The sequence below is a fragment of the Ambystoma mexicanum genome, chromosome 3q, assembly GCF_040938575.1.
Source record: "Ambystoma mexicanum isolate Mex_15411 chromosome 3q, UKY_AmexF1_1, whole genome shotgun sequence".
In the NCBI taxonomy this organism is placed as follows: Eukaryota; Metazoa; Chordata; class Amphibia; order Caudata; family Ambystomatidae; genus Ambystoma; species Ambystoma mexicanum.
This window is the reverse complement of record NC_090926.1, coordinates 190,021,602-190,046,680: the sequence shown is the minus strand read 5'-3', so window position 1 is coordinate 190,046,680 and position 25,079 is coordinate 190,021,602. Positions and strand designations below refer to the sequence as shown.

General features: G+C 48.1%; 1 protein-coding gene across 2 annotated transcripts in view; it reads right to left on the bottom strand.

Annotated features, from left to right (window-relative positions):
* Positions 1-3,594: 3,594 nt before the first annotated feature.
* Positions 3,595-25,079, bottom strand: part of CERS5 (ceramide synthase 5) — a 952,246-nt gene continuing 930,761 nt past the window's right edge. Inside the window, exon 10 of one of the 2 annotated variants that reach the window (XM_069653463.1) lies at positions 3,595-6,020. In XM_069653463.1, coding sequence (XP_069509564.1) covers positions 5,871-6,020 — 150 coding nt within the window. In that variant the 3' untranslated portion in view covers positions 3,595-5,870. The remainder of the gene's footprint in view (positions 6,021-25,079) is intronic. The other variant, XM_069653465.1, reaches the window with a different exon arrangement.

Below are 25,079 nucleotides of genomic sequence, written 5' to 3'. Positions count from 1 at the left end.
CCTCTATAGCTTCTTTTTTCAGTAGCTCTTCTACTTCTTGAAGAAGAATAGTGAGGTGTTCCGGTGTCATGCGTCGGTTCCGTGGGGGTCTGTATTTCGGGGAACCGTTGAATTCGATGCAGTATCCGTGGGCTATGGTGGATAATACCCAGCGGTCTGACGTTATTCCCTCCCATGCTGAAAGGAACGATGTTAGCCGGCCCCCGACCGGTGATGCATGGGAGGGGACCCGAATCTTCGGGTCATTTGTTGGTATTGGGCGTGGGGCCTTTGGGACTGGAGCCGCGACCTCTTCCTTTGCCACGACGTTGGCCTCTTTGACTGAACTGGGTGCTTTGGTTAGAGGGCCAGTTGGTAGCAGAGTAAAATTGCTGTTGGCTTTGCTGCTGGCGTTGGCCACGAAAGGAGCGTCTATTGCCATAGCTACGTCTGTTAGGTGGCCTAGAAATTTGGTCAAGTGTCTTGATGGTATCAAACTCTTTCTTCGCATGTTCTAGGGCTTCATCAACTGCTTTCCCAAACAGATGTGTTTGTTCTATGGGCTTATTTATCAGGGAAGCCTGGGTTTCCGGCTTAAATACCGAATTGCGCAACCAGACATGGCGTTTGAGAAGTATTCCCTGAACCAGGGAACGGCCAGCCGTCTCTGCGGCATCTAAGGAGTTCTTTACGATGCCCTGGTTTACAAGAGTTCCCTCTGAGATTATAGCCAGCAGGCGCGAACGCAGGGGTTCTGGTGCGTCCTCTGCTTCGCTGCGCAGCTTGCTCCACTGTGCATCTGCGTAGCTAGCTAGTAGGGAATTGTTATTTGCAATCCTAGTTGAGAAGGCGGCAGAGGTCGTGATTCTCTTCCCAAGTGCATAGAGCTTCTTGCCCTCTTTGTCAGGTGGTGCCTCACTAGTGGATAGTGGTACCCCCGCTCTTTTTCTTGTATTAGTAACTACAAGGGAGTCCGGAATAGAATGTCCCCTGATGTACAAAGGGTCAGAGGACGAAGGGCTGAAGAGCTTTTCTATCCGAGGGTTTACCCCTCTGACTAAGGCCGGATTGGAAAGGGAAGGAGTAATTCTTCTCCTTATAGAAGCCAGGAGCGGAATAGATTGACTAACCGGGGCTTTTTCTTTAATAACTTTTTCTACAAAGTCTATGTCCGGAAGAGTCTCCCCTGTGTCTATTTCAAAATGCGCTGCTGCCTTGCGCAATAGTGCATTAAGTGAAGGTTGGTCATCTATGGGGGAGGTGTTTCCAATAGGTGAGTCATTGGGAGGAGAAGGGTGAAAGACATCAGGGTCTGAGTGCACTGATGGGGATTGCCAAGGCTGCACTGATGGGGATTGCCAGGGCTGTGAGGTAGCTGTATCTTCTTCAAAAGCTCCTGCACTAGTGTAAGGGTCTTCTTCAAACCCCTCTTCCTCATGTACTTCCTCTCCACCCAAAAACTCCTCATCTTCCTGGAGGTATTGCTCCTCTTCAGTGAGGTCATATGCGTTTGTAGAAGGGGGTAACAGCCTAGGAATCTTGACCCTAGGGTCATCCTGGGTCCATTCTCTTGGTCTTTTGGGTGTGGGTGGGTTTTGGCTACCCAAAAACCTTTCCATTTTTTCCATACAAGAATGGAGTCTTTCAAGGGTCTCATGGGGAACCCCTGAATAGTCTACAGGGGGGAAATCAGTGTTTTCACCTTCAAAACGCTTCGAACGCTCCCACAACGTCGACGAAAGGTTTCCGTCGCCCCCAGAAAAGCCCTCCGGTAGTTCAGAAGTGCCCTTAGATGAAGGGGGCAGTTCCTGGCTACTCTTGTGCCTTTTCGGCGTTTCTATATCTTTTGGTGCGGTATTCGACGTCTGTTTCGTCGTCCGCTTACGCTTGTCTTCGGAAACAATTCTCGCCAGGCTCTCGACAACGAGTTCGTCAGTAGAGGGTTCTGGAGTCGACATTGCCTGCGTTTCGCGTTGTTTCTCGACGGCCGCTCTATGGAGCGTTACGTCGGATGTTTTTTAGGTAGCGCCCGTGTTAGATGAAAGCCCAATCGCTGGTCGCGGCTGCGTTTGCGCTTGGAGCTTGAGACCCTTACGGTCTGAGGTAGACGCCGGAGTGCCCTGCGTCCCCTTCGGCGCTGATGGATCCTTCGTCCTCGACGAAGAAGAGCCGTGGGTTGTGTGCTTAGGCCTATGGGGTCTGTGTGCGTCCTTGTCGCCTTGTTCATCCCCATAAGCAGGGCGTGAGCCGAGCCCGTCGGGGCCGGGGACGGACGTCGAGGAGCGCAAGCGCTCCTTCTGGAGGTTAATGACTTCAGTAACGGACGTCGAGTTATCACCCTCCTCGTCACTTTCTGTAACAGCGGCGGCGGGTGAGGAAACTGACTTCGACATAGCATAGTCCGCCCACCTCTTAACTTTTCGTTCTTTAAGAGTTCTTGGTTTCAAGAGCTTACAGGCCGCGCAGCTGTCCTCTTTATGATCGAGGGGCAAGCAACGATTACAGAGCTTGTGTTTGTCCTTCCAAGTGTATTTGCCCCTACAGCGTGGGCAAAACTTAAAAGGTGTCCTCTCCATAGCTGAGGCAATAAAAACTGGTGATAACAACCCCAAGGGAAAGATAGGGGAGAAAGAAAGACATTCTCGACGAGAAGATAAAAGTTCGAACCCCCACTCTCCCTACTGTATGTTGGCCGGCGAGGCCTGGCCACGTGTTCGGCAGCGCCGAAGGATCTCCTCTGTCTCTTCCCCTCCGTCGAAAACTTGCTCGGCGGAGAAACAGCTTCACAGCTAACGTCGAGGGGAGGGATCTTTAACATAAGTATAAATTAAGGACCGAGGTCCGTAGTAAGTGTTTTGCAATGTCTCTCTAGGAGCTCCGCGTAAGGCGACCATAAGCTGGGCGGAAAAAAACAATCTGAGGGACCTCGACGCGTGAGGGATTGTGGGTACAACGCACGTCACTATAGGGATAGTGTTACAGACACGCCTTGTCGACGTCCCCTTTTCGACTACGAAAAACAAAATGCAATACTCCGCAGTGACCACTGGATGTCGGACCTATGCACAGCATGTGATTCTAAGCAGATTAACAAACATCAGAAATATATATTTGATTGTTATTGTTGTTGATGCTAATACATTTATGAATATGTTTCATCTGAAATAAAGTAAACTGACTGTTCTGTGACATCGATCTTTAGAAGTTGGAGTCTTGCCCCCGACTACTGCTGGTGCCTCGTCTTCAAAGTGCTAACTGTGAAGGGAAGCAAGCATAATAACTTCAGAGTGGTGCCTTAAGCTCTAGGTTTGCGACTGATGGGTCCAGGTCCAAGTGGAGACGAAGGTGGCATGATGCCAGTGAGTACATGGGTAGGTGGAACCAGTATACATGAGTCATGCCCACACACACTAATTTAGTCACCTATGCTTTGAAATAGTCTATTCTCTGTGTCATGGGTGCACACATACTAGATATGAGAGGAAGGGTTACAAGATGGAGCAACAATGTGACACCACATAAATGCCTAAACGTTTAGCAGAAAACAAGGTGAATGTCATTTATGAAGGATTTAAAAAGCTTTGAATAAAAAACAAGAATGACATTCAGGAAAGCTTCAATTTCCAAATCTGTTTTTAATCACAGAGACAAGAGTAAACAGTATAAAATGGTAAAACGCAGACAGGCTCTGATTCCCCAGCATGATTTGGACATAGCATGGACCACCTACCTGCCCCACAGTACCTCAAAGTGACAGTGCAAAACCAACTCTGGGGTATAAACAATACCGTCATCTCCCAATTGCCGATGCACCTTTGAAGTGCCAGACGCTTTTTTGCTACTAGTTTCAATGCTACTCATGGGCCAAGATGGAGTCAAGGCTCTGTCAGTGGGCAGGATAAAGGATATTCTATTATGGTAACCATTTCAAAGAATAGCACTGAGTAAAGTCAAGTGCTCTGGGATATCCTGCACTGATGCAATATCTAGAGACAAGAGGATCGTGTTCAAAGATCAGCCAATGAAACAATGGACAGCTGCACAAACTACCCGAGACACCAAGCAGCTGTCCACCAGAGTCCAACTAGAGAGAATGAATACCCACTCTCTGGCCAGCCAGAGGGGTAACTGGAACACAGCATTAGCCAGGAGATTAAACGGTGCCAGATATTCATTCATGAAGTAATTTAAAAAGACTTCCAGCATTCTAAAATTCTGAGCAACATTGTAAGATGCAAACATGGAGCGCCTGGTAGTGTACACTGCACAGATAACTGGAATTGCGGCACCAGCGCTGGGACAGGGATAACAGTACTTTTACTACAATTTCTGCATCGGAAAACCCTCAAAGACTGTTCCTGATACACTTTTAAGCATTGCATGAGTAAAATGACATGAGTACCAACAGACATCAACTCACTGTTTGCAGCTGGTGCCAGGCAGTGAAACGTCAACCAAGTATGAATTGCCAATGTTCACACCAAGTTTAATAAATACCTGCAGACAACATCAGGCCCTGTTGCAGTCCACACCAGGTATAGTCCGCATCCTGCAGACAGCACCAGGTATCGAGAGACAGAAACCGGTAGGGGGGGGTCGCAATCACCAGACTGTACCCGGTAAGGGATGCAATCCACGGACTGCACCCGGTAAGGGATGCAATCCACGGACTGCACCCGGTAAGGGATGCAATCCACGGACTGTGCCCGGTCCTTTTGAAGTTTTAAGGCAGAATAAGTCCCAGATCAATTTGTAGACAGCAACAGATCCATTAGAATTCTGAAGATTGTTTTGGATTCAATAGAAGTCAGCAGACATTACCAACTCTGCTAACAATTCAGTCAGTACTAGGTCAGTCTACAGCCTTAGCAGAAGGTTTTGCCACAACAACAATCAGTAACAGCCTGCTCTTTAACTGTGTCTGTTGCTTTAGTGGTCAGGCAAATAGCAAGCTTGGTGCCAAAACATACTGGACTAAGTAGGTAATTCTACGCTTATTGCTTTGACATGTGTCTGTCATCAACAGTACCAGGCTGAGATTCTCAGCTATTACCATATCTCCATGTCACAGTTTTCAACTGGCTAAATAGTGTCATAACCTGGTGCTATTTCATTGCATGTTGGTAGTATACGAGCAGCCTTCACAGTCTGTACAAAGCCGATGCATGGCAGCCAGCCCGAGGTTGACTACAGGCAGCCATCAATCACTAGTAGAGAGTCATTCAAATCTTCTATTGCCCACTAACCTGCTGCTAGCACAGACAGAAATATATTAAGACCAGGCCTTCATCTACCAGTAGTCCATCAATGTGAGCCTGCTTTCATAGTGTGCACTAGTTGGCTACTCACAGTCAGCAATAGAGCAAAAATCAGGCAGCCCATCAGGTTGTACCAGCCAGACACGAGGCAGCTGTTATTTTCCATACTACAATCAGCAACATAAACATTAAGCCCCATCAGAGACAGAAAGTGCCAGACTCGTATCTGCCTTTTTTCCTTCATCACACTTGAGGGTCTCCTAATAAATACCAGTTCATCAAACACACGAAAAATCCTCATGTGACTAATATTAAAAAATGGGCTGACCGTTGAGGACTAGAAGTGGTACAGCAACACATTCTATAAGCATGTCTCCTGAGGCTTTGAATACTATAAAACACAACTTGACAGAGTAAAAAGCAAAAACGCTTTTCATCTTCTTTTGCTTTATGCAAGCAACCTAGTCAAATTCTTCCATTTGGACAGTAGATGACGCCCAGTAGAAGTTTTGGATGCTCTGGGTACCAGGTGCTGAGGGCGGCACACTAAGTTTGTTTGCTTGCAACAGTTTATCAGTTTTTAAGTGTTTGATTGTTCATCTTCCCTGAAGGTCCCAACCGGATATGCCTTCCTTACTCTTCTGCCCATTGGCCACTGATCACATGTCCGTTAATCCGGTTGGCGCCATTACTGGAAGCACTGCGCAATACTTTGGTGCTACCAGAAGTTGCATCTTCCTCTTCAGAGGTGCTCTCAACATCACTGCGATCATCTTTCAATACCTGAATGACAATTAAAAAAGGCAGAAAGATATGTTACTACAATGGTCTATTACATTTCTCATTTCACATGCTGAGAGTATAAGGACTCCATAAATATTGCAGTGAACCATCTATATAACATCCTCTGCTAAGCAAAAGCAATCCCACAAAGCATTGCTCAATGTGAAATGTTCCCAGAATATTTTGCACCAAAGAGGCACATATTTACATCATGAAGAGTGCGTAGAAAAGCCTCTGCCTGACATAGTCACTAAAAATGTAAATGTAAGGCATTTCAGCGACTATTTCCAACTGAGACCCATACTGAATTAGGCGGAATGTGATACACAGACATGGGATTATTAAGTCAAGTGGTACCTCATTTCATCCCTTCTATGTTGATAGAGAAATGTGGTGCAGTACACAATGCATTTTTACTGCATCTCTCCCCCCAACCCAGCCCCCACTCAAAATGTGGCCCTTTGGGTTAAAATTGCCACAAACCAAGATTTGTCAGTTTAGATATTGCACATCTATTCAAAGTAATAGAGAAATGACCGGCTACCAGCCAGGACTTTGTTGTTGGCCATCTGTTCACATGTCTTGCAAGGTAAAGTTGGACATTTCACTTACATTTTCCATGATCTAATACTATTCTGGCACAATAAAATCTCACACCCATGTTCAACAGTAAACTACTGGATTAAATCCAACCCAAACAGCATACAAGTAGGAAACAGTCTCTAGCAAACACTCATGCATAGCACCAAACCCAGGTATCAGCACATGCACATCACCAATCACGTACCTTTCTTCCAAGTCAAATCATGCACATGCACAGCAACAACTCTCCCTGGCCAAATATGCCCACACGGGAACAAACATTTTCCCTGATTTGACAAGAGTTTCATAAGAAAATAAGTCAACAGAATAATACTACACAGACAAACATGCTTGACTAGACTCAGAGTATGGCTTAACTATTTACAAGTGTCCTTTCCACAGAGCATACAACATGCACGGCTCCAGATAAGATTTTCAAGTGGGAGCATTTCAATCCCTATTTTATTTTTATGTGGGAGTAAAATGACTTTAAGGATTAAAGAGTAACTCCCATACTCAAAGGGGTGGTGATTGTTTAGGCTAACAAAAATAGGTCAACTCTAAATAGACACAATTTTGTAATCCATGCTTATTTGTGCTTAATAATGCATGCCAATTAAAAAATGCATGTTTACCTTAAATTCACCCTTCAGATCAGGCAGTAATATTAGAGCTCCATCCTCTAGCAAAGCTATGCTGGTACCAATGATCTGAATATACAATTGAAGCAACCTAATTTTTGTTTTGGGTATTTGCCTACTTTTAGGGAGTAAAGGGTAGCTGGTATGCTGCACATCTGTAAATACTTCTAGCTATAGTGCTCCAGCATTCGTAACTTTCATAGATTCACATATTCACATGCTATTGAATATTCCCTGTAGACAGTCAGTACATTTACAAAGCAGTTTTATATGTACATAACGAAAAACTGCAGACTCTTCAGTGATCTATCCACCTTACTTTGGGCATTTTACCACCAGGCCAATGAGGTGGACAGCCCTAAGCTCTTTAGATTCTGTTAAAGCACCAGAGTGCCATAGGTAATGTACCTCAGACTCGGTAAAGCTCCCCGCCCTCCCAACTCCCTGACCGTCGCCGGGAGAGGGGATGGAGGCGGTAGGAGCAGGGCAGGGATGTGGAAATTGGGGGAAGGTGGGACAGAATGTACCCTCTTCCCGGTAGGGAAAATGAGTACTCCCACTGCTTGCTCAGGGAACTTGGATTTTACCTCGAACAAACACCTGCAGTCCATACTCCCCGATGGGCCAGAGGACGGCTGGTCCTCCACGATTACCGGAGACGCTGACTGCCCTCTACCCCACCACCGGGTGCTAAGATATTAATGGTGACCTGAGAGAACTAGTTAGAGTAAAATAACATGCATTTCTCCCGCATTGGATCGTTCCTAGATTCACATGTTGACTAGATTACAAAGCATTTAGAGCACATTTAGGCCATACATTTCAAGTTACTAGATGAATGAGGCTCACCACAATTAAACAAGCTCTGAAGCAGCTGGACCCACCTCTGTCCTTAGTGTACATAAAGTGGTGCCTGGTAAGTGCATGCTCCACCTTCCAAGTTGCTGCTCTGCAGTGGTCTTCCAGGGCAACCCTGGCAAGTAACTCTTTTGCTGCCACCCATGCTGCGGTATAACAAACTCCGACTTTTCCCAGAAGAGGCCTTAGAGTGCTTGGGGGCCAATTTGGAAGCATGATGAAAATCAACTTGTTATGCGCGCTTTCAAAACGATCTTGCCAATGGAATTGGGGCCAATGAGGCAAAGAGTTAAGACGATAGACACATCCCAGGGTGTCATCAGTATAGTTCATTAGAGCTCCTTTAATATCCAGTGAGTAGAAACCTTGTGGCCGAGGAATTAGACTAGCCAAAGAGGTCCCAACCGGGTAATTAAAACTTTGTCTTTATGAAATTTGATGAAAAGCTCATAAATGAAAAGGCCTAGGTCTCACCCACTCTCCTTGCAGAAGTGATGAAAACTGTTTTCCAAGAGACTAAATTAAGGTATGCCTATATATATGCTTGAATGGAAGGCACATCAACTTCAAAAGAACCAAATAGAGTTTATGACTTTGCAATTGATTTAAGTAGAGTTTTAGAAAAGTAATTTTTATAATTATCCTTTTGAATATACACAGATCCCCTACGCATCTAGTATAGTTTGAAATTGCTGATGAATGCACCTTCAGAAGGACAGAAACTTTTACATTCTGTATTGGTTGTGTTAGTTGTCCTAACCCTTGGCGAAGAAAGCGTCTTCACAATCCTTAGGTAAGCCCTGCAGCCAGAATTCTATGAACTCAGGAACATGCTAAGAGGGGGTTTATTTTTAAGCCGGGTGCACTCTATTGTCCTCTGGCCAGGAGTTGGTGATCCGGGCAATTTACAAGGAGATTGTCAAGGGCGGCAGCAGACGATTCACTACCTAGCGCTGCAAGGCCCAAGAGTGCAGAGATATTATCCAGCCTGGCAGTTGTTGCAGCATGCACAGCACACTTGAGAAGCAAAAGGGAAAAAGGAGGCGGCAAAGGTTGTTCCCTAGGGTTGTCAACGACTGCCCTAGAGTATACAAGTTACTGCGGGTAAACGGACGGCATTTAGAGTTTTTTAGCATGCCGAACAGATCGTTTGAATGCCCATTTCATGAGCATGTGTACCTCAAGGGACTCTACAGGGGATGCTGGGCTGCCTTACTTAAAAATATCAAATATGGAGGTGTTGACTGTAACCACTGCCATCAATTTTCTCTACAGATATTTTTTTATAGACTGGAAAGCATCTACAGCTGCCATCAGTTCCAGAACATTTATGCAAATGCTGTTCTCTTTGCAGAGGCAAAGGACTTTGTTAGGGCATATTTTATGCTTCAGAATGTGGGCTGCTAATTTGATGGCTCCCGTAAACATCCCCTTCTTTCCCAGGATCTTTTACTTCTTTTTGTGATCAGTGGGCATTCGACTGAAGTTCTCTGAAGAATCCTCAAAGTCGTCCCTTCTCCCCTAGGGGGAGCCCCTTCCCATGAGGCCAGGGAGGTGAGGCCGTTACTCGATAGTCTCCCTGGGGGTGGTACTCAGAGGGAGGATCTCACAGGGAGGGATCCCCGCCCTATAACGCAGTATTCCAACACTCCATAACACCCTCGCTCGCCCTCCTATCCTCTCCATGTCACCCCTACACCCCACACTTACATGCGTGTGTGTGTAGAGTAGATAGTCCAACACTTGAAAGAACCAATGAGACGAGGAAGAGTAGACACTGCTTGTTTGAAGTATGCTGGAAGCTGAACACACACTACTTGCAAGTGCGGCTCTATTCGCCAATTAGGGGGACGGCAAGCGTTTTAAGGTTCTCTTGCCATTGAGCCTACAAAGAAACAGAGATCGTTACCATTTCCTAGATTCTAGTCCAATTTCAATCCTACTCTGGAGGACCCAGGAGCGCGAACTACCTTGTAGAAAATATCTCAAGAAGATTTCTCATAGGAAACTTCAATTCATCCAGTACAAAAATATGCCTGCTGCTGCCCAGAGTAGGGCATGCTGCTTTGAGTACAAGTTTAAGGGTCTTCGAGTAGGTCCTGAGGAATGAGGCTTGACGACTATCGTTGTTGTGGAAACCTGAAACAACTGGGGATTCAGCTCTCGTACTAGAATTCCCCAGACATCCTCTTGATGCCACACACACACGTTGGCCATCCCTATAAAGTGTTCCACAATTTTTGGAGTAAACAGATGGGGCCTCTATGGTGATTCCAAGAAAAAGTGACCACACAAGTACTAATCATTAATCAAATGAGTGACTAATTTGATGTATTACCGTTCTTTAATGTAAAAACGGTGTGATGTAAGGGACGATTTACGAGGTAACAACCACCTTGTACTCCATCAATTTTTGGTTCTGTCTCAACTTTCTCTTTTCGTACCCATTCAGATTCCTTCAGTCTCTATGAACCTATTCCAATCTCACAGCAAAACACACCATTCGGGTCTTCCGTTTTCTTTAACTCTTCTTCCCCCTTAACTTGCAATTTTCCAAGGGTCTGTCCCTTGGGTGGATATTATTTATTTCTATTTTTTACTCAATTGTTTTATTTTGCATTATTTCTGGATGGACTGCTGCCATTAAAATAAACATTTCTCTTGAATGTCATACCAGGACGGTGACAAGCAGGATAATTGAACGAAATTCACGATAACAAATTAGATTGAAACACAGATTAGTAACATTGCCCGGAGAAGCGTTCAGCAAACCCAATAAGGAGCGATCATACTTGTACTGGGAAGAAGATGATGTGCAGAGACATGAAGAGCACCCCGCGAAACCACAGCAAGCATTCCATTCTATATGGACATTGTGCAATTATACAAACAAGGAGGGGCTCATAACAGAGTCAAGCCCTCCCCTGGAGGAACCGCGAGAGCCAACACAGCCCAGGAAAGAGGAAGAAGGCAGACGGGGACGCCGAGGCGGGAGCAAGAAGATCCGGAGCCCGTCCAGAGCAGAAGGACTGCTCGGCAAACCAGGAAATGGAAGCTACTGGCGTTCCTGGGAACCGAGGAGCACAGGAAAGAAGAGCCGCGCTACCCGAACCAAGCAAGACCTGGAACCATCGAGGACCACGAGATAAGGTACGCAGATTGCCAGGAAGCTGCTGGGGCCCCGAGGAGATGGTGGAAAGCCCATAGGGGAGAGAGAAGCTGGGACTATAGGGCCTGGGGCCCCCGACATAGGAAAAGGAACTCTTGTTACACTTCTGAGATGCACAATAGTACTTGGCAGGTGAGTGAACCAAATCTACCAGCAGAACCACGCAAGAAAGGCGAATCTGGGCCAGCACTCATAAGAGAAATTATTTAAGAGTTTGTTGAGAAATATTAAGAGGGTCTGGGACCCAGAGAGAGAAAATAAGGTTCAAGTTACTTACCTGGATCTGTTGTTCTCCAGCATGGGTCTGTCATGGATTCACATACTCATGAATATTCCCCGTCAGGCTGGGAATATAGTTGAACAGTTTCACTTTAAAACTGTATTTCTCCTCTAAACCAATCACTGTCCCCTGGGTCATGCTGCCCACATCCAATGACAGTCCTCTACATAAGCCCCACCTCTGGCAGCCATCTTCAAATTTGGTAAGCATGTAAAGTGTCAGTATGACCAAGAAGAACCGCAGAGGGGCCGGAGGGAGGGTTTGATGTGAATCCATGCCATACCTATGCTGGAGAACAAGAATAACTTAAGCCTTCTCCAGCATGGGGTCTGGCATGGATTCACATGACCATGAATAACGAATACACAGTAGTACACATTACACAACCACGCGAGGTGGCAAGGCTCAACAGAAGCAACTAACACTTACCCCTGGAACAGACTCACCTCAAGCAAACAGGTTGCGGTGCACTGCCTGGCCGACTCTTGACTGCTCCCTGGAATCCCCGTCAACGCAGTAGAACTTTGCGAAGGTATGCATGGACCTCCATGTTGCAGCCCTGTAGATGTCGAGCAGAGGCACACCAGAAAGGAACGCCATTGACGCAGCGATCGCTCTGGTGGAGTGGACTCTCGGACGGCCTGGCAGAGGCCGGTTAACCAGCAGATGACGGTGCACAATGCAGCCAGAGAGCCATCTTGAGATGGCAGTCTTGGATAAGGCTTTCCCATGGTTCACAGGTCCAAAGTTCACAAACAATTGAGAAGTCTTTTCCGAAAACTCTTTGTGCATGTGGGGAAAGCCAGATACAGCTGCTTGCAAGATGGGGCCTGGATTTTACCCACACATCTGGCTGAGGTGATGGCCACAAGGAATGCCGTCTTCCACAAGAGAAACTTGAATGGGGCTTGATGCATAGATTCGAAAAGTTGCTCCCATGACTTGTCAGGACCACGCTGAGTTACCACACCGGGGCAGGTACCTTCACTTCACCTGAGGGAAAGATTGAAAAAGCCCCTTGACAAACTCCTTAACTAGTCTGTGGGACAACAGCAAGGATTGTTTCCGGGGATCTGGTGTAACCTGAGATGGCCGCCAGGTGTACCTTGATGGATGTGTGAGCCAGCCCAGCTTATGCCAAGTGAAAGACCAATGGGTGGCCCCTATTTTATGTTATTGCGGGACAGCCTTTTGTTTGGGGAAGAGATATGGATAAAGAGAACATAAAAGGCAGCTACCCAATTCGTAAAAAAGACTATGTAAAAGTTAGTGCACCAACATAAGCTTGAAAAACACTGGATCCCAGTTACAAGAAGAACTGGTCGTTCAGAATGAATGGACCAACAACATAATATATAGAAAAACACACATTACAAATTATTCTCCACAAATTATTAAAAAACATCTTAGAATGACTAATGTGTACAGATGTTGTATGGTTAATAAGGAACCAATGTCAAGAAAAAAAGAAAAAAAAACAGTGGGGTTAGTACGTGAATGGAGAAATCTCCAGATTCAACAGCTATATTCCAAAGATTGTCAATCATCGAGAACTATACTTCTTGATTTTCCTTCATCACAGGTTGGGTGGAAGCAGAGATGAACAAGTTACTTTCTTACCTGGTAGCGTTCTTTCGATGGGATGGTCCGACGACGTATTCCATAAATGCCCACAGCTGTGCTGCTTCGGAAAATCTTCGGCGTCTGCGTCCTGCGTCGATGAGCCGTCCCAGAGGACCTCCTCCGACGGCCGACGTCACCCGATGTGATAAGTAGGACGCACGACGCCCATAGCCTCAGTTGTAGTTTTTTCCCCCAGAACGTGTACCACCAGTTTTCTGCTAGTCAGACACACAAGGCCTTGCGGAACGCAAGCTGCAATCGCAAATGAAATTCTGCAGCGGGGAAGGTAGGTAGGGAGGGAGCGATATGGAATACGTCGTTGGACCATCCCATCGAAAGAATGTTACCAGGTAAGAAAGTAACTTGTTCTTCGAGGGGATTGGGTCCTCCGCCGTATTCCATATCTATGACAGACTCCCAAAGCAGTACCAAGCAAGGAGGTGGGAAAAGAATTTAGAACACAAATTTAGCATGCCCAATCAAATTGCGGAATAAAGGACTGCCTTGCCAAAGGCCAGATCCTGCCCTCGGATGGAATCGAGGGAGTAGTGCCGTACAAAAGTATGTACTGAAGCCCATGTGGCTGCATCAGAGATGTGACGAATAGGAACACCCCTCTGCAGGGCAGTAGACGCAGCCACTCCCCTGGTAGAAGGGGCCCGCAAGCCAGCTGGAGGGTCCTTACCCGCCAAGCGGTAACACTCGGAGATAGCTAAAATAAAGTCTGTTTCGTCACAGCTTGTCCCAAACGCTTTCCAGCGTAACCAATGAAAAGTTGATCGTCCACTCTGACCCGGGACATGCGTGAAAAATAAAAGCTCAACTCTCTCCTAGGATCAAGCCTATGGAGCCTCTCCTCTTCCTTACCAGGATGTGGAGGAGGATAGAACGCCGGAAGAACAACCTTCTGGCTCAAATGAAATTCTGAAACCACCTTCGGAAGAAAAGAAGGACGGACTCTAAGGACAACCCTGTCCTTATGAAACACAGCGAAGGGTGGCTTAACTGAAAGTGCCTGTAACTCACTCACTCTGCGAGCGGAAGTAACCGCAACCAAAAACACAGTTTTCAGAGTTAACAGCCTCAAAGGGCAAGAATGCAAAGGCTCAAACGGAGCACCCATAAGAAACTTAACAAGGTTCAAATCCCAACCGGGCACCAGAAAAGGTGACAGAGGGAACACATTAGTGAGCCCTTTCAAAAACGGAGAAATTAAAGGAATCTTAAAATACGAACATTCTTCAGACGAGCGCTTAAATATGGACAGTGCCGCCAGGTAACCTTTAACGGTCCCCACTTGCAAGCCCCTGTGGGCCAAGGAAAGCAAAAAAGACAACCATGGGAATGTCACATTCAAAAGGATCCACATTCTTAACTCCACCAGTCGCAGAACTTTCTTCAACGGCAACGGTACAGAGACTTTGTTGCCGGCCGCCTGGCCGAGAGCAACACCTCCATCACGTCTTCAGGGAGGTCCCAATCCTTATACCTCAACCTTTCAGAAGCCAAGCGTGAAGGTTGAGGGATCTGACCTCTGGACAGAGGACCTGATCCCCCCCTCCCGTGAGAGCAGATCGTCTCGGTAGGGAAGACGACGTGGAGGGCAGATGGACAAGTCGAGAAGGTCCAGGTACCAAGTCCTCCGGGCCCACGCCAGAGCAATGAGGATCATCCGGGAACCGAACCTCCGTAACCTCCGCAGTACTTGCGGGATGACGGGGACTGGAGGAAACGCGTGCAGCAGTGGGAATGACCATTCCACCACGAACGTGTCTCCTAAGGCTCCTTTTGGAGGAAATTCCCCCGAGCAGTACCTTTCGCACTTCCGGTTGACACTGGAGGCGAAGAGATCCACTTAAGGGGTCCCCCAAAGGGCAAAGATCTCCAGGAGAATCTCCTGAGCCAGCTCCCACTCGTGAGAGATCGTGCTCTGCCTGTCAGAGCGTCCGCCGTCTTGTTGTCGTCTCCTGCCAGATGAACGGGCAAGATCGAAACTTCCTGCTGGATGGCCCAGAACTTGAGCTGCATCGCCTCCCTGCACAGAGGAAGTGACCCTGCCCCCCTCCTTTTTGTTGAGGTAGTGCATGGCCACCGTGTTGTCCGTTAGAATCAGGACACTCTTCCCTCGCACAGTCGGCAGAAAAGCCTTCAGGGCAAGCCTGACGGCCCTCAGCTCCAACAGATTGATATGGAGTCTGGACTCCGACGGAGACCAACGACCACTGACTGTCAACTCGTTGGCATGAGCTCCCCATCCCGTGAGGGATGCGTCCGTCACGATCGTCACCTCCGGCCAGAGCAGCCAAAGTGGGGACCACTTCATCAGATTGCCTTCGACGGCCCACCACAGAAGGTCCTGGGCGACAAGAGGGCGGCACCTGAACAGGGTCCGACAGCCTGCCGGAGGACTGAGACCACTGGAGCTTGAGTGCCCACTGCAAAGATCTCATCCGCAGACGAGCCTCTGGCACCAGAAGAATGCAGGACGCCATGAGGCCGAGCAGTCTCAAGAACTCGGACGCTGGGAGATTCTGGGCAAGTTGAAACTTGTGCACCATCTGCTGAATGTGAAGAGCCCTCACCTGGGGATGAAAACACTGCCCCAGGGATGTGTCAAGCACTGCTCCGATGTACTGGAGCCGCTGCGTTGGTGTCAAATGGGACTTCTTTAAATTGAGGGAGAAGCCCAGCTTGTGAAGGGAGTGGCAGGTGACGGACAGATGATCCAGGACTTGCTCGGGAGAGCTCCCCCTGATCAACCAATCGTCCAGGTAAGGGTAGATGTGAATTTCCCCCCTTTCCTGAGATGCGCTACCACCACCACGAGCTTGGTGAAAACCCTCGGGGGAGGGGGATAGGGGGGGGGGGGGTGGAGGTCAATCCGAACGGCAGGACCCAAAACTGAAAGTGCTAGTCGCCAACCGCGAACCTCAGGTACTTCTTGTGCTTGGGATGGATCGGCACATGGAAGTAAGCGTCCTTGAGATCGAGAGACACCAACCAGTCCTGAAGTTGAAAGGCCTGGAGGACTTGAGAGAGAGTAACCATCTTGAACTTGTCCTTCCTGAGGAGTTTGTTCAAACCGGGCAAGTCCATGATGGGTCTCAATCCCCCGTCTTTCTTTGAAATCAAAAAATAAGGGGAATACCATCCCTTGTCCCTCTCCGCCACAGGCACCAGTTCTATGGCGCCTTTTTCCAGCAGGGCTTGAATTTCCTGCGTAGGGAGTGGATCCGGACTCTTCAAAGAGAGGTTCCCAGGTGGATTGTCGTGAGGCCTCTGCCGAAAGGGAAGACAGTAGCCGTGGGTTATGATCTCCAGAACCCACACATCTGAAGTAATAGCTCGCCACTCTACAAGATGCTTTGCCAGCCTTCCCCCAACCGGCGAACCATGGGACGTGGCCTCATGACTGAGTGGTAGCGGCTGCGGCGTTGCCTGAGGGCAAAGAGGCAACTGCCCGAGCGGCCTTGGCACCTCGAGTACCCTCGTTTCCACCTCTGGCACTCTTATGGTGGTCTCTTTGACTGCTAGCTCCTCTCGCTTTACTGAAGGACGAGTAATAGCGAAAGGAACCTCCCCTCCATTGCTGTCCCCTAGGACGAAAAGGCGGAGGTTGTCGAACTGCAGCGCCCAACAACTTCGCTGCAGCTTTGGAGGTCTGCAACCTCTCAAGGCTCTCGTCAGCCTTGCTGCCAAAAAGAGGTTCACCGTAAAAGGGCATGTTGAGGAGCCAGGAATGAACATCAGGAGCGAACCCAGACTTCCATCCCGTTCGTCCCCTTCGGGAATATGTTCAGCCACTAATGCAACACAGTTCCACAGAGTGTGTGTGAAACGAGACAAGGCACATATGGAGATGGCCGCCTGAAGCGCCATACCCCCTGAAGAAAACACTTTCTTCGCCCAGCCATCAAAACGTTTGTCGTCCCTATCCGGAGGGATGGTAGGATACAACGCCTGATTTGCCAGGGCCGTAGCCGCCTGCACCACCAAACTCTCTGGTGTGGGGTGCCTGGACAAGTAGCAGGGGTCGCTACTGACTGGACGGTATTTTCACGAAAAAAACTTTCCCACTGCCGGGAGACTCTCCGGAGCAGTCCAAGCCGCCGCCACTCTTCTCTGCAGAGCCATATGAAACGGCAATACCGGGTCAGTGGGGAGACCAAGATCAAGGATGTCCGTGAGATCATCCTGAACGAACTCCCCTGAGGGAGCTGACCAACCCAAGTACTCGGTGACCCGAGACATAAGGCGCTGATATGAAGAATCGGCATGAGTGCCAGGCTCCGGCCTACAAAACTCCACCTCCGGAGAGGTGTCCAGTCCACTGGCATCATGCAGTGACTGCCTCATGTCATCAAACTGGCTATGGCCCGAGATAAGCTCATATGGTACCGTAACCGGAACCAAGCCTTCATCAGAGCCTTCATCAGAGCCTTCATCACCCTCTGAAATGTACTCCAAGCAGTGAGAGGAAGACATCTGGGGACCAAAGCTGTGCCTTAGCCAGAGCCTTTCTAGGGACAAACCCCTTGCCACGGGGCCCCATCCGACACCACTGCCTCGAAAGGCGTTGAGGGCGCCGAACGAGTCGGCATCGACAGAAACGGCGTCAACGTCAGCTGCAGCGCCGCCAGCATCGACGGCGTCGACACAGGCCTCGAAGCCGGAGCTCCGAGTGTGTCTCTCGACGACCTAGGTGCCGACGAACCACTCGGAGCCGGAGCCTCGAGAGAAATAGTCGACGACCTCGGCGCCACAGGCGTCGACGTCTTCTTCGAAGACGGCACAGGATCACACGGTCTCAAGCGCATCGAGGACCGGGACCTGGAACGGGCATGGCGAGAACGGCTACCCTTGTCTGAGCAGGACCTCTCCCGCGAGCCGTGCCGATCACCCGAGCCCAAAGGCATACGAGCGGTGTCTCTCGACCAGTGCCGACCGACCCCACTCGGAGGCGCGGACGGACCGGTGCCCTGCGATTCAAGAATCGCTAGCATCTGATTCCCGAAGGAAGCCCATTCCTCCGGTGTCGCTTGCATGGTGGGATAAGCGACCCGCCGACGGGCGGAGTCCTCGGAAGAGGACGGGGAAGGCGACTGATGCGGGCGCTTCTGGGAATGCCTCGAAGAGGCGGAGGAGTGGCGAGACCGACTCCTGGAAGGAGACCCACTGTACTTCCGACGATGACGCGGAGAGTCGCCTCTCGAGTCATCCGTCGAAAGCCCCGCAGACCTTGACTTCCGGGGCTTAGACACCCGACCTACCGACAGCTTCTTCTTGCGTTCCCGCAAGGCCTTGACTGTGAGCGACTGGCAGTCGACACAGTCGTCCGTATCGTGGGCCTCCCTGAGGCACGAGAGGCAGGCGTCGTGCGAGTACGTGACAGACATCTTGGACCCACAGTCCCCGCATTTCTTGAAGACCGGACGCGGGATTGAAGACGAAGTAGACATCGCCACGAACAGGTCTTCACAAAAAACCGAACACGTTCAAAGAACCGAGAAGAAAACAGCAAACTCCAAATAGTCGAGGCGTACCGAGATTCACAAGCGAACACGTTCGCGGAAAAAACGGAACTGAGGCTATGGGAGTCGTGCGTCCTACTTATCACATCGGGTGACGTCGGCCGTCGGAGGAGGTCCTCGGGGACGGCGCATCAACGTCATCGACGCAGATGCCGAAGATATTCCGAAGCAGCACAGCTGTGGACATTACCCGTCATAGATATGGAATACGTCGGAGGACCCAATCCCCTCGAAATGATGTTTGCAATCTCTGTGATATAAGCTACAATGTCTAACTTATCAGATAGTCGACATATGTTTCGGCGTATTGCTTTCGGTAAGGTGATTACGTTATATCCAACACGTTACAACACACTTTTCCAACTGATCCCATCTAACTAATGATGAGTCCAAAACTCGAAATAGGAACAGATTTTGAATATTTATTATCATTCCAGTAAAGACAGAATTGAGTAAGGATAACAATTAATTTGGCTATATTTTGCCAGTAACCACTCAATATTTTATGTAATTGACAGAGCTTTAACCATCTCTAATAAAAACATGTTCTTGACTTTGCAATATAATAGCAGTCGTAGTTCACTCATTCAACATGGCAATCGCTCGAACAGTCTCATGTGCCTACGTATACAAACATGCGACACGGACTGTTGAAACCAAGTAAATCGAACGAACGGAACCACGCGCGGCAAGTAACGCTGTTCGCATCTCTCTGAATTCACTTTGAGACCGAGTAAGTACCTTTCCACTGGTTCCAAATAACTAACAATCACAACTACAATGTGGTCTTAAAATATATTCGCACAACTTGATGTATTTATAGAGTCTGCCTCATGCGATGCTGCAAATTCGAAAAAAATAATAAGAAAAAACCCTGACAGCACAGAATGTGTGCTTGAAAACAATGCATTTATGCCTACTTCTCATGCGGAGAATCAACTAGACCACAAGTTTATTTTCGTTTAAGAGCAAAGCAGGTAATAAACATTTGTTTTTCTAAAAAATGAATTGAGAAAGGATCTAAAACCTTTACATATAGTACGCAAACAATGAATGATGGCGGTTTGTGCAATTCTGCCCTTATTTTGCAGGGAGACATCTGTTTAGAGGCTTTTTAGCATCTTGCCACACATATTGCCTTCAAAGTTAAAACTAGGAGAAAGAAACTATCTCAAACGACAGACAAGTCCGTTCACAAGCCTCAGAAATAAATATATATATACACACACACACACACACTGACCGGCTCAAATCTCATGTTGTAGGCAGTACTGAATCCCTTGAATTTACTTCAAGAAATTAAAACACCTTGAATTCTTCAAGGATAATCATTCCGATTCGACTTGGTTAGAATATTAAAGTTGGTGGCCACTTTTGTCATTGCATTCAAATGGCTGTTCAATAAATATTTTAAATAGTATAGATTGAGTTTTCTAAAAACTCATGCATTTCTTTCCTCTCTGCAGTGGGCTTGAATAACTACTACATATGAAAGAAAGGGTAGTGTTTTCTGATATAACACCATAAATCATCATCATTGTACTGAAGACGACTAGACCAGCATAGAAAGACACTAGAGATAGTGCCTTTTCGAAAGCAGTACGCCGAAACATATGTTGGCTATCTGATAAGTTAAAGACATTGTAGCTTATATCACAGATTGCAAACATCATATCTCTGCTTCTACCCAACCTGTGATGAAGGAACATCAAGATGTATAGTTCTGAACGATTGACAATCTTTTGAATATAGCTGTTGAATCTGGAGATTACTCCATTCACGTACTAACTCCACTTTTTTTTTTCTTGACATTGGTTCTTTATTAACCATACATCATCTGCACAATTTAGTAATTGTAAGATGTTTTTAAAAATTTGTGGTGAATAATTTGTAATAAAATGTGTATTTTTCTATATATTTTTATGTTGTTGGTACAGTCATTCTGAACCACCAGTAGTTCTTGTAACTGGGATCCAGTGTTTTGCAAGCTTTTGGTGGTGCACTAACTTTTACATAGTCGTTTGTGAGAATGGGGTAACAGCTTATGCCAAGGATAGCAAATATGGAAGAAACTGTGGGGTCATGACCCTCAGAGGGGTAATCTTCTGCGACCGACACGACATAGCAAAATGATTCCACTTATGGCTGTAGCACTTTAGAGTTGCCGACGCCCTGGCCTTGTCGAGGAACTCCCTGCATTCCGCTAGCAATTCATAGCCTCCAAACTCTAATGCTGCAGGAGCCATGCCTTCAGGTTCAGAGATCCTGGGTCATGATGAAGGATTGCGCTTCCCTCCCTGGAGAGCAGATCCAGAAGTACCAGCAGCTTGACTGGAGGCGACACCGACAGGTTGAGTAGGTCCGGATACCAAGACTGCCCCAGCCACCGCGGGGCGATGAGTATCATCTTGCACCGACAGTGCACACGTAGCAGGAGTGGAAACGGGGGAAAGGCATACAGAAACAGACCTTGGGAAGGAGAAAGCATCCCCCATGCTCCTGGGTTGGTGGAACCTGCTGGCCAACTTCTGGCATTTTGAGTTTGCCGCCGTGGCAAACAGATCAACTGGAGGTCTGCCTCATTTGAATAACAGACAGTCCACTTGATCCTGGTGAAGTTCCCATTCGTGGCAGGAGAGCAGCTCCCAGCTGAGGGAGTCAACAATGGTGTTCTTGATGCCTGCCAGGTGGAAAGGGACGAGGAACATCCCCTGTCCGATGGCCCAATGCCACATGTCCTGAGCTTCCTTGGAGAGCGCCAGGGATCAAGTGTCACCTTGTTTCCTGATGTGAAACATGGTCTTGGTGTTGTCGATGAAGATCGTTGCCACCTTGATTCTCAAAGACGGTAAGAAAAACTTGAGGGCCCAGAACACGGTCCATAACTCCAGGATGTTGATGTGCAGATCCTTCTACTCCAGAAGCCATAGACCTCTGGCGTGTAGAAGTCCGGTGTGAGCCCCCCAAACCTTCCAGAGATGCGTCCGTGGTGACCGTCTCCTGGTATGGCAGGGTGTGAAATCCCACCCCTTGGGCAATGTGGGAGCGTTCCCCCCACCACCACTCTATCGCCCGTCGTTGAGGGGGATCTTGTCTGCTAAATTCCTGGATACTTGTATACAACTTGCATCCAAGAATTCCTGTAGGGTCACATCTGCAACCTGCAGAGATGGAAGAGGTAGATGCAGGACGACATAATGCGCAGCAAAGACTTGATGGCCCGAACCACGGCCGGCTTCGCTAACAGCCACTGTACCTTCCCTTGTATGACTGCTAGCCTCTTCTCTCAGGGGGACGCCAGGCAAGCCACTCTGTTGAGTCTGGTGCTAAGGAACAGCGCGTTCTGCGATGGCGTTAAGCAGCACTTCGGATATTTCACGGAGAACCCGAGCTACATCAGCAGCCGGATGGTCTCCTTCGTGTGCTCGTCGGCCAGTTCCCACCAATCGTCCGGGTATACATGTACGCCCTGCAGCCGCAGTTGGGCCACCACCGGAGCCAGGCATTTTGTGAACACCCTTGGGGCCGACTTTAGTTTAAAAGGTAAGGCCTTGAACTGATAGTGTTGGCCTTGTACCAGGAACCGAACATGTAAGTACACATCCTCTAGGTCCAATGAAGCCTAGAAATCCCCTTCCTCCAGCTGGCCAAGCACGTGTTGCAACTTGACCATCCTGAATTCTTGGGATTTCAAGTACTTGTTTAGAAGGTGCATGTCTCCGAACCCTTGTCTTCTTTCTTAACAGAAAGTATCTGGAATAGAGCCCCGGAGTCATTGGGGAACGGGCTCTAGTGCCCCCTTCCGTAACATGGCTTGCACTTCTTCCAGGAGCTGAGGGACGTGGAGCTCCTGATGGGGAACCAGTGGAATACTTGGGCATCTGCATTGTAACTCCAAGGTGTGTCCCTGGGCAAGAGGGTCCTGATTGTGCCGAGGACCAACTCTTGGCAGCAGAACCTGGCGAGCCTTTACCCCTTGGGGATGAAGAAGAGGACAAATTTGATACCCCTCCTGAGGACAGCCCGGTTGGGTCCCTGAGCCCCTTGGCTTGGGAGTCGGTAGCCTTGACGGCCTCAGGTCTGCCCATGGATCACACAGAAGAGCCTCAGGGCCCGTTGGCTTGGGGGCCGGCAACCTTAGAGACTTCGGCCTGTCAGAGCCTGAATCCAAGGAACCCTTGCTTGTGGGGACCCCTGGAAAGGAGTTGCTGCGCTGAGGAGCCGTACTAAACAAAGGACCTACCTTGTCTTGACGAGAGGTCCTGAAGACAAAGTCCTTAAGATGCACTGGAGGAGAAGTGTGGAAGATCTCCCTCGAACACGACAACCAAATCTTCAATGACCAAGAGTGTGCAAGCCACACACGCATCCCAGCCGTGGTCAGGCACCAGGCACTCAAGAGAGTGAATGGGGGTCCAAGGTCGGGAATGAGTGCTTGCATGAGGCACCTCTCGTGAATCCTCCTGCAGCCGAAATGCACCGGGGGAGGAGAGGCACGGAAGGGAGGTGAATAAGATTGAAAAAAACAAAATAAAGTTTACGAAGTCTCAGCGCCTAGCCACCAGGTCCAATACCGCCCGTGCTGAAAAAGGGATTGGGGTGAGGTGCCGGAGGGGCGCTCCCATGCCCGTGGCCGTGTGCTATCGTAAATTTAAAGAGGATGCTCAATTTTTTGCTGCCAATGGTTCCAAAACCGTCCCCATGTTGGGGGATGCCCGAAACAACGGAGGAAAGGGGACGGACGGATGAGTATAGTCTCAATCTGAGGGTGGACTATCTGTAAAGGTGTGGTTTAATATCCTGCTCCACGAGTTTTGCCCATTTTACTCCTCTTCTTGCATGCCCTTCTATATTTATAGCCTGGTTAAAATCCATCGCTTTGCATGCCAGGATCCGATCACGTGACACCACAATGGAGATTGATAGTGGCCTATGATCACTTTCTTATCCATCATGAATCTCAAACTTGATTATCCTATTGCAACCCGTAAGAGATATACAAATCTAATCAATAATGGAGGAGCCGTTAGCTTAAGCGCATATATAATGTGAGCTGTTTTGGCGGCCAAGAGGTGAGGCTTCTTTTGGTTGGGCAGCTGATAGGGGACAAACGTCCCATACTTCATCCTGGTAATCCGAAATCCCTTTGAGGTCGACTAGGGGTTCAATTTGCAGATTGAAATCTCCAGCTATCACTACATAAGTATTAGTCGGGACAGATTCATCCCAAGATTGGACCAACTCAAACTCTATCAATTGTTTTTTGTTTGTTCATTTATTTGAGCAGTTAAGCGCTCTAAACCCAGAGGCATCAAGGCTCTGGTTACAGAATTGTATCAGAAAAGTGAGACATTGAGTACAATAGATGGGCATCATTAGTGGGCTCCGGCAAGGGTTGAGCTCTTATTTAAACAGCAAAGTCTTAAGCAGCTTTCATAAGGTCCAATAGAATTGTTCTCATCTCAGAGACGAGGGAAAAGTGTTCCAATTCTTGCAGGAGATGACCGGGAAGCTCAACCCCCCAGATCTCTTTAGTCAGAAACGTGGGGCGATAAGTCTGTGCATATAAAAGGAGCGGGTTGGTCTTAATGATTTAGCGTTTTGAGAGAGTTACCTTGGGGTGGTATTGGAGAGGCATTTGTGATGGCTTAAGTTTTATAGATAATACACGGATTGGAAGCCAATGCGCACTTCTTCTAGCGGCAGAGATGTACTCAAGTCTCGGGGTGCTAATTGTGGCCCTCAGTGCATTGTTCTGGAGTTTGTTAATGATGCGAGTGAATGTGCCTGCAAATAGAGCATTACAATAATCCAGTCTTGATCCTATGAACGTGCGGGCAATGGTGAGACAGCTGGGAGAAGACAGAAAGGGTCTGTTGGCATTAATTAGCTTGGTGGTGTGTGCAGCAGAGGATGCAATGATGCTGGCCTGCCTTGTAAGGGATAGGGTGGCCTCTCGTTAAATGCCTAGGGTCTTAACCTTGCTGCATACTGGGATGGTAATGCCATCAATGGTGAAGTATTTGTAGTCTTGGTACAGTTAGCTGAGTAGAGTCTGTGAGCCGACCAAAAGAATTTCGGTCTGGTCACCATTCAGACAGAGCAGGTGTGAAGCCATCCAAGCCTGGATGGCTTGGTAGACTGAGTGGAAAGGGTTGGAGTCAGATTAGTTTCCAGTGAGAGAAGAGAGGATCTGTGCGTCATAGGCATAGTTTGTGTATGATATGCCCATGTCATCTAACAGGTCAGACAGGCATTTGGTAAATATGTTGTAGAGGGTGGGGCAGAGGTACAAGCCTTGGGGGACTCCATAGGTTATAGGGGCAGGGAGCGAGTCATTGATTGAGAAGACTCTCAAATCTATCATGCAGAAAG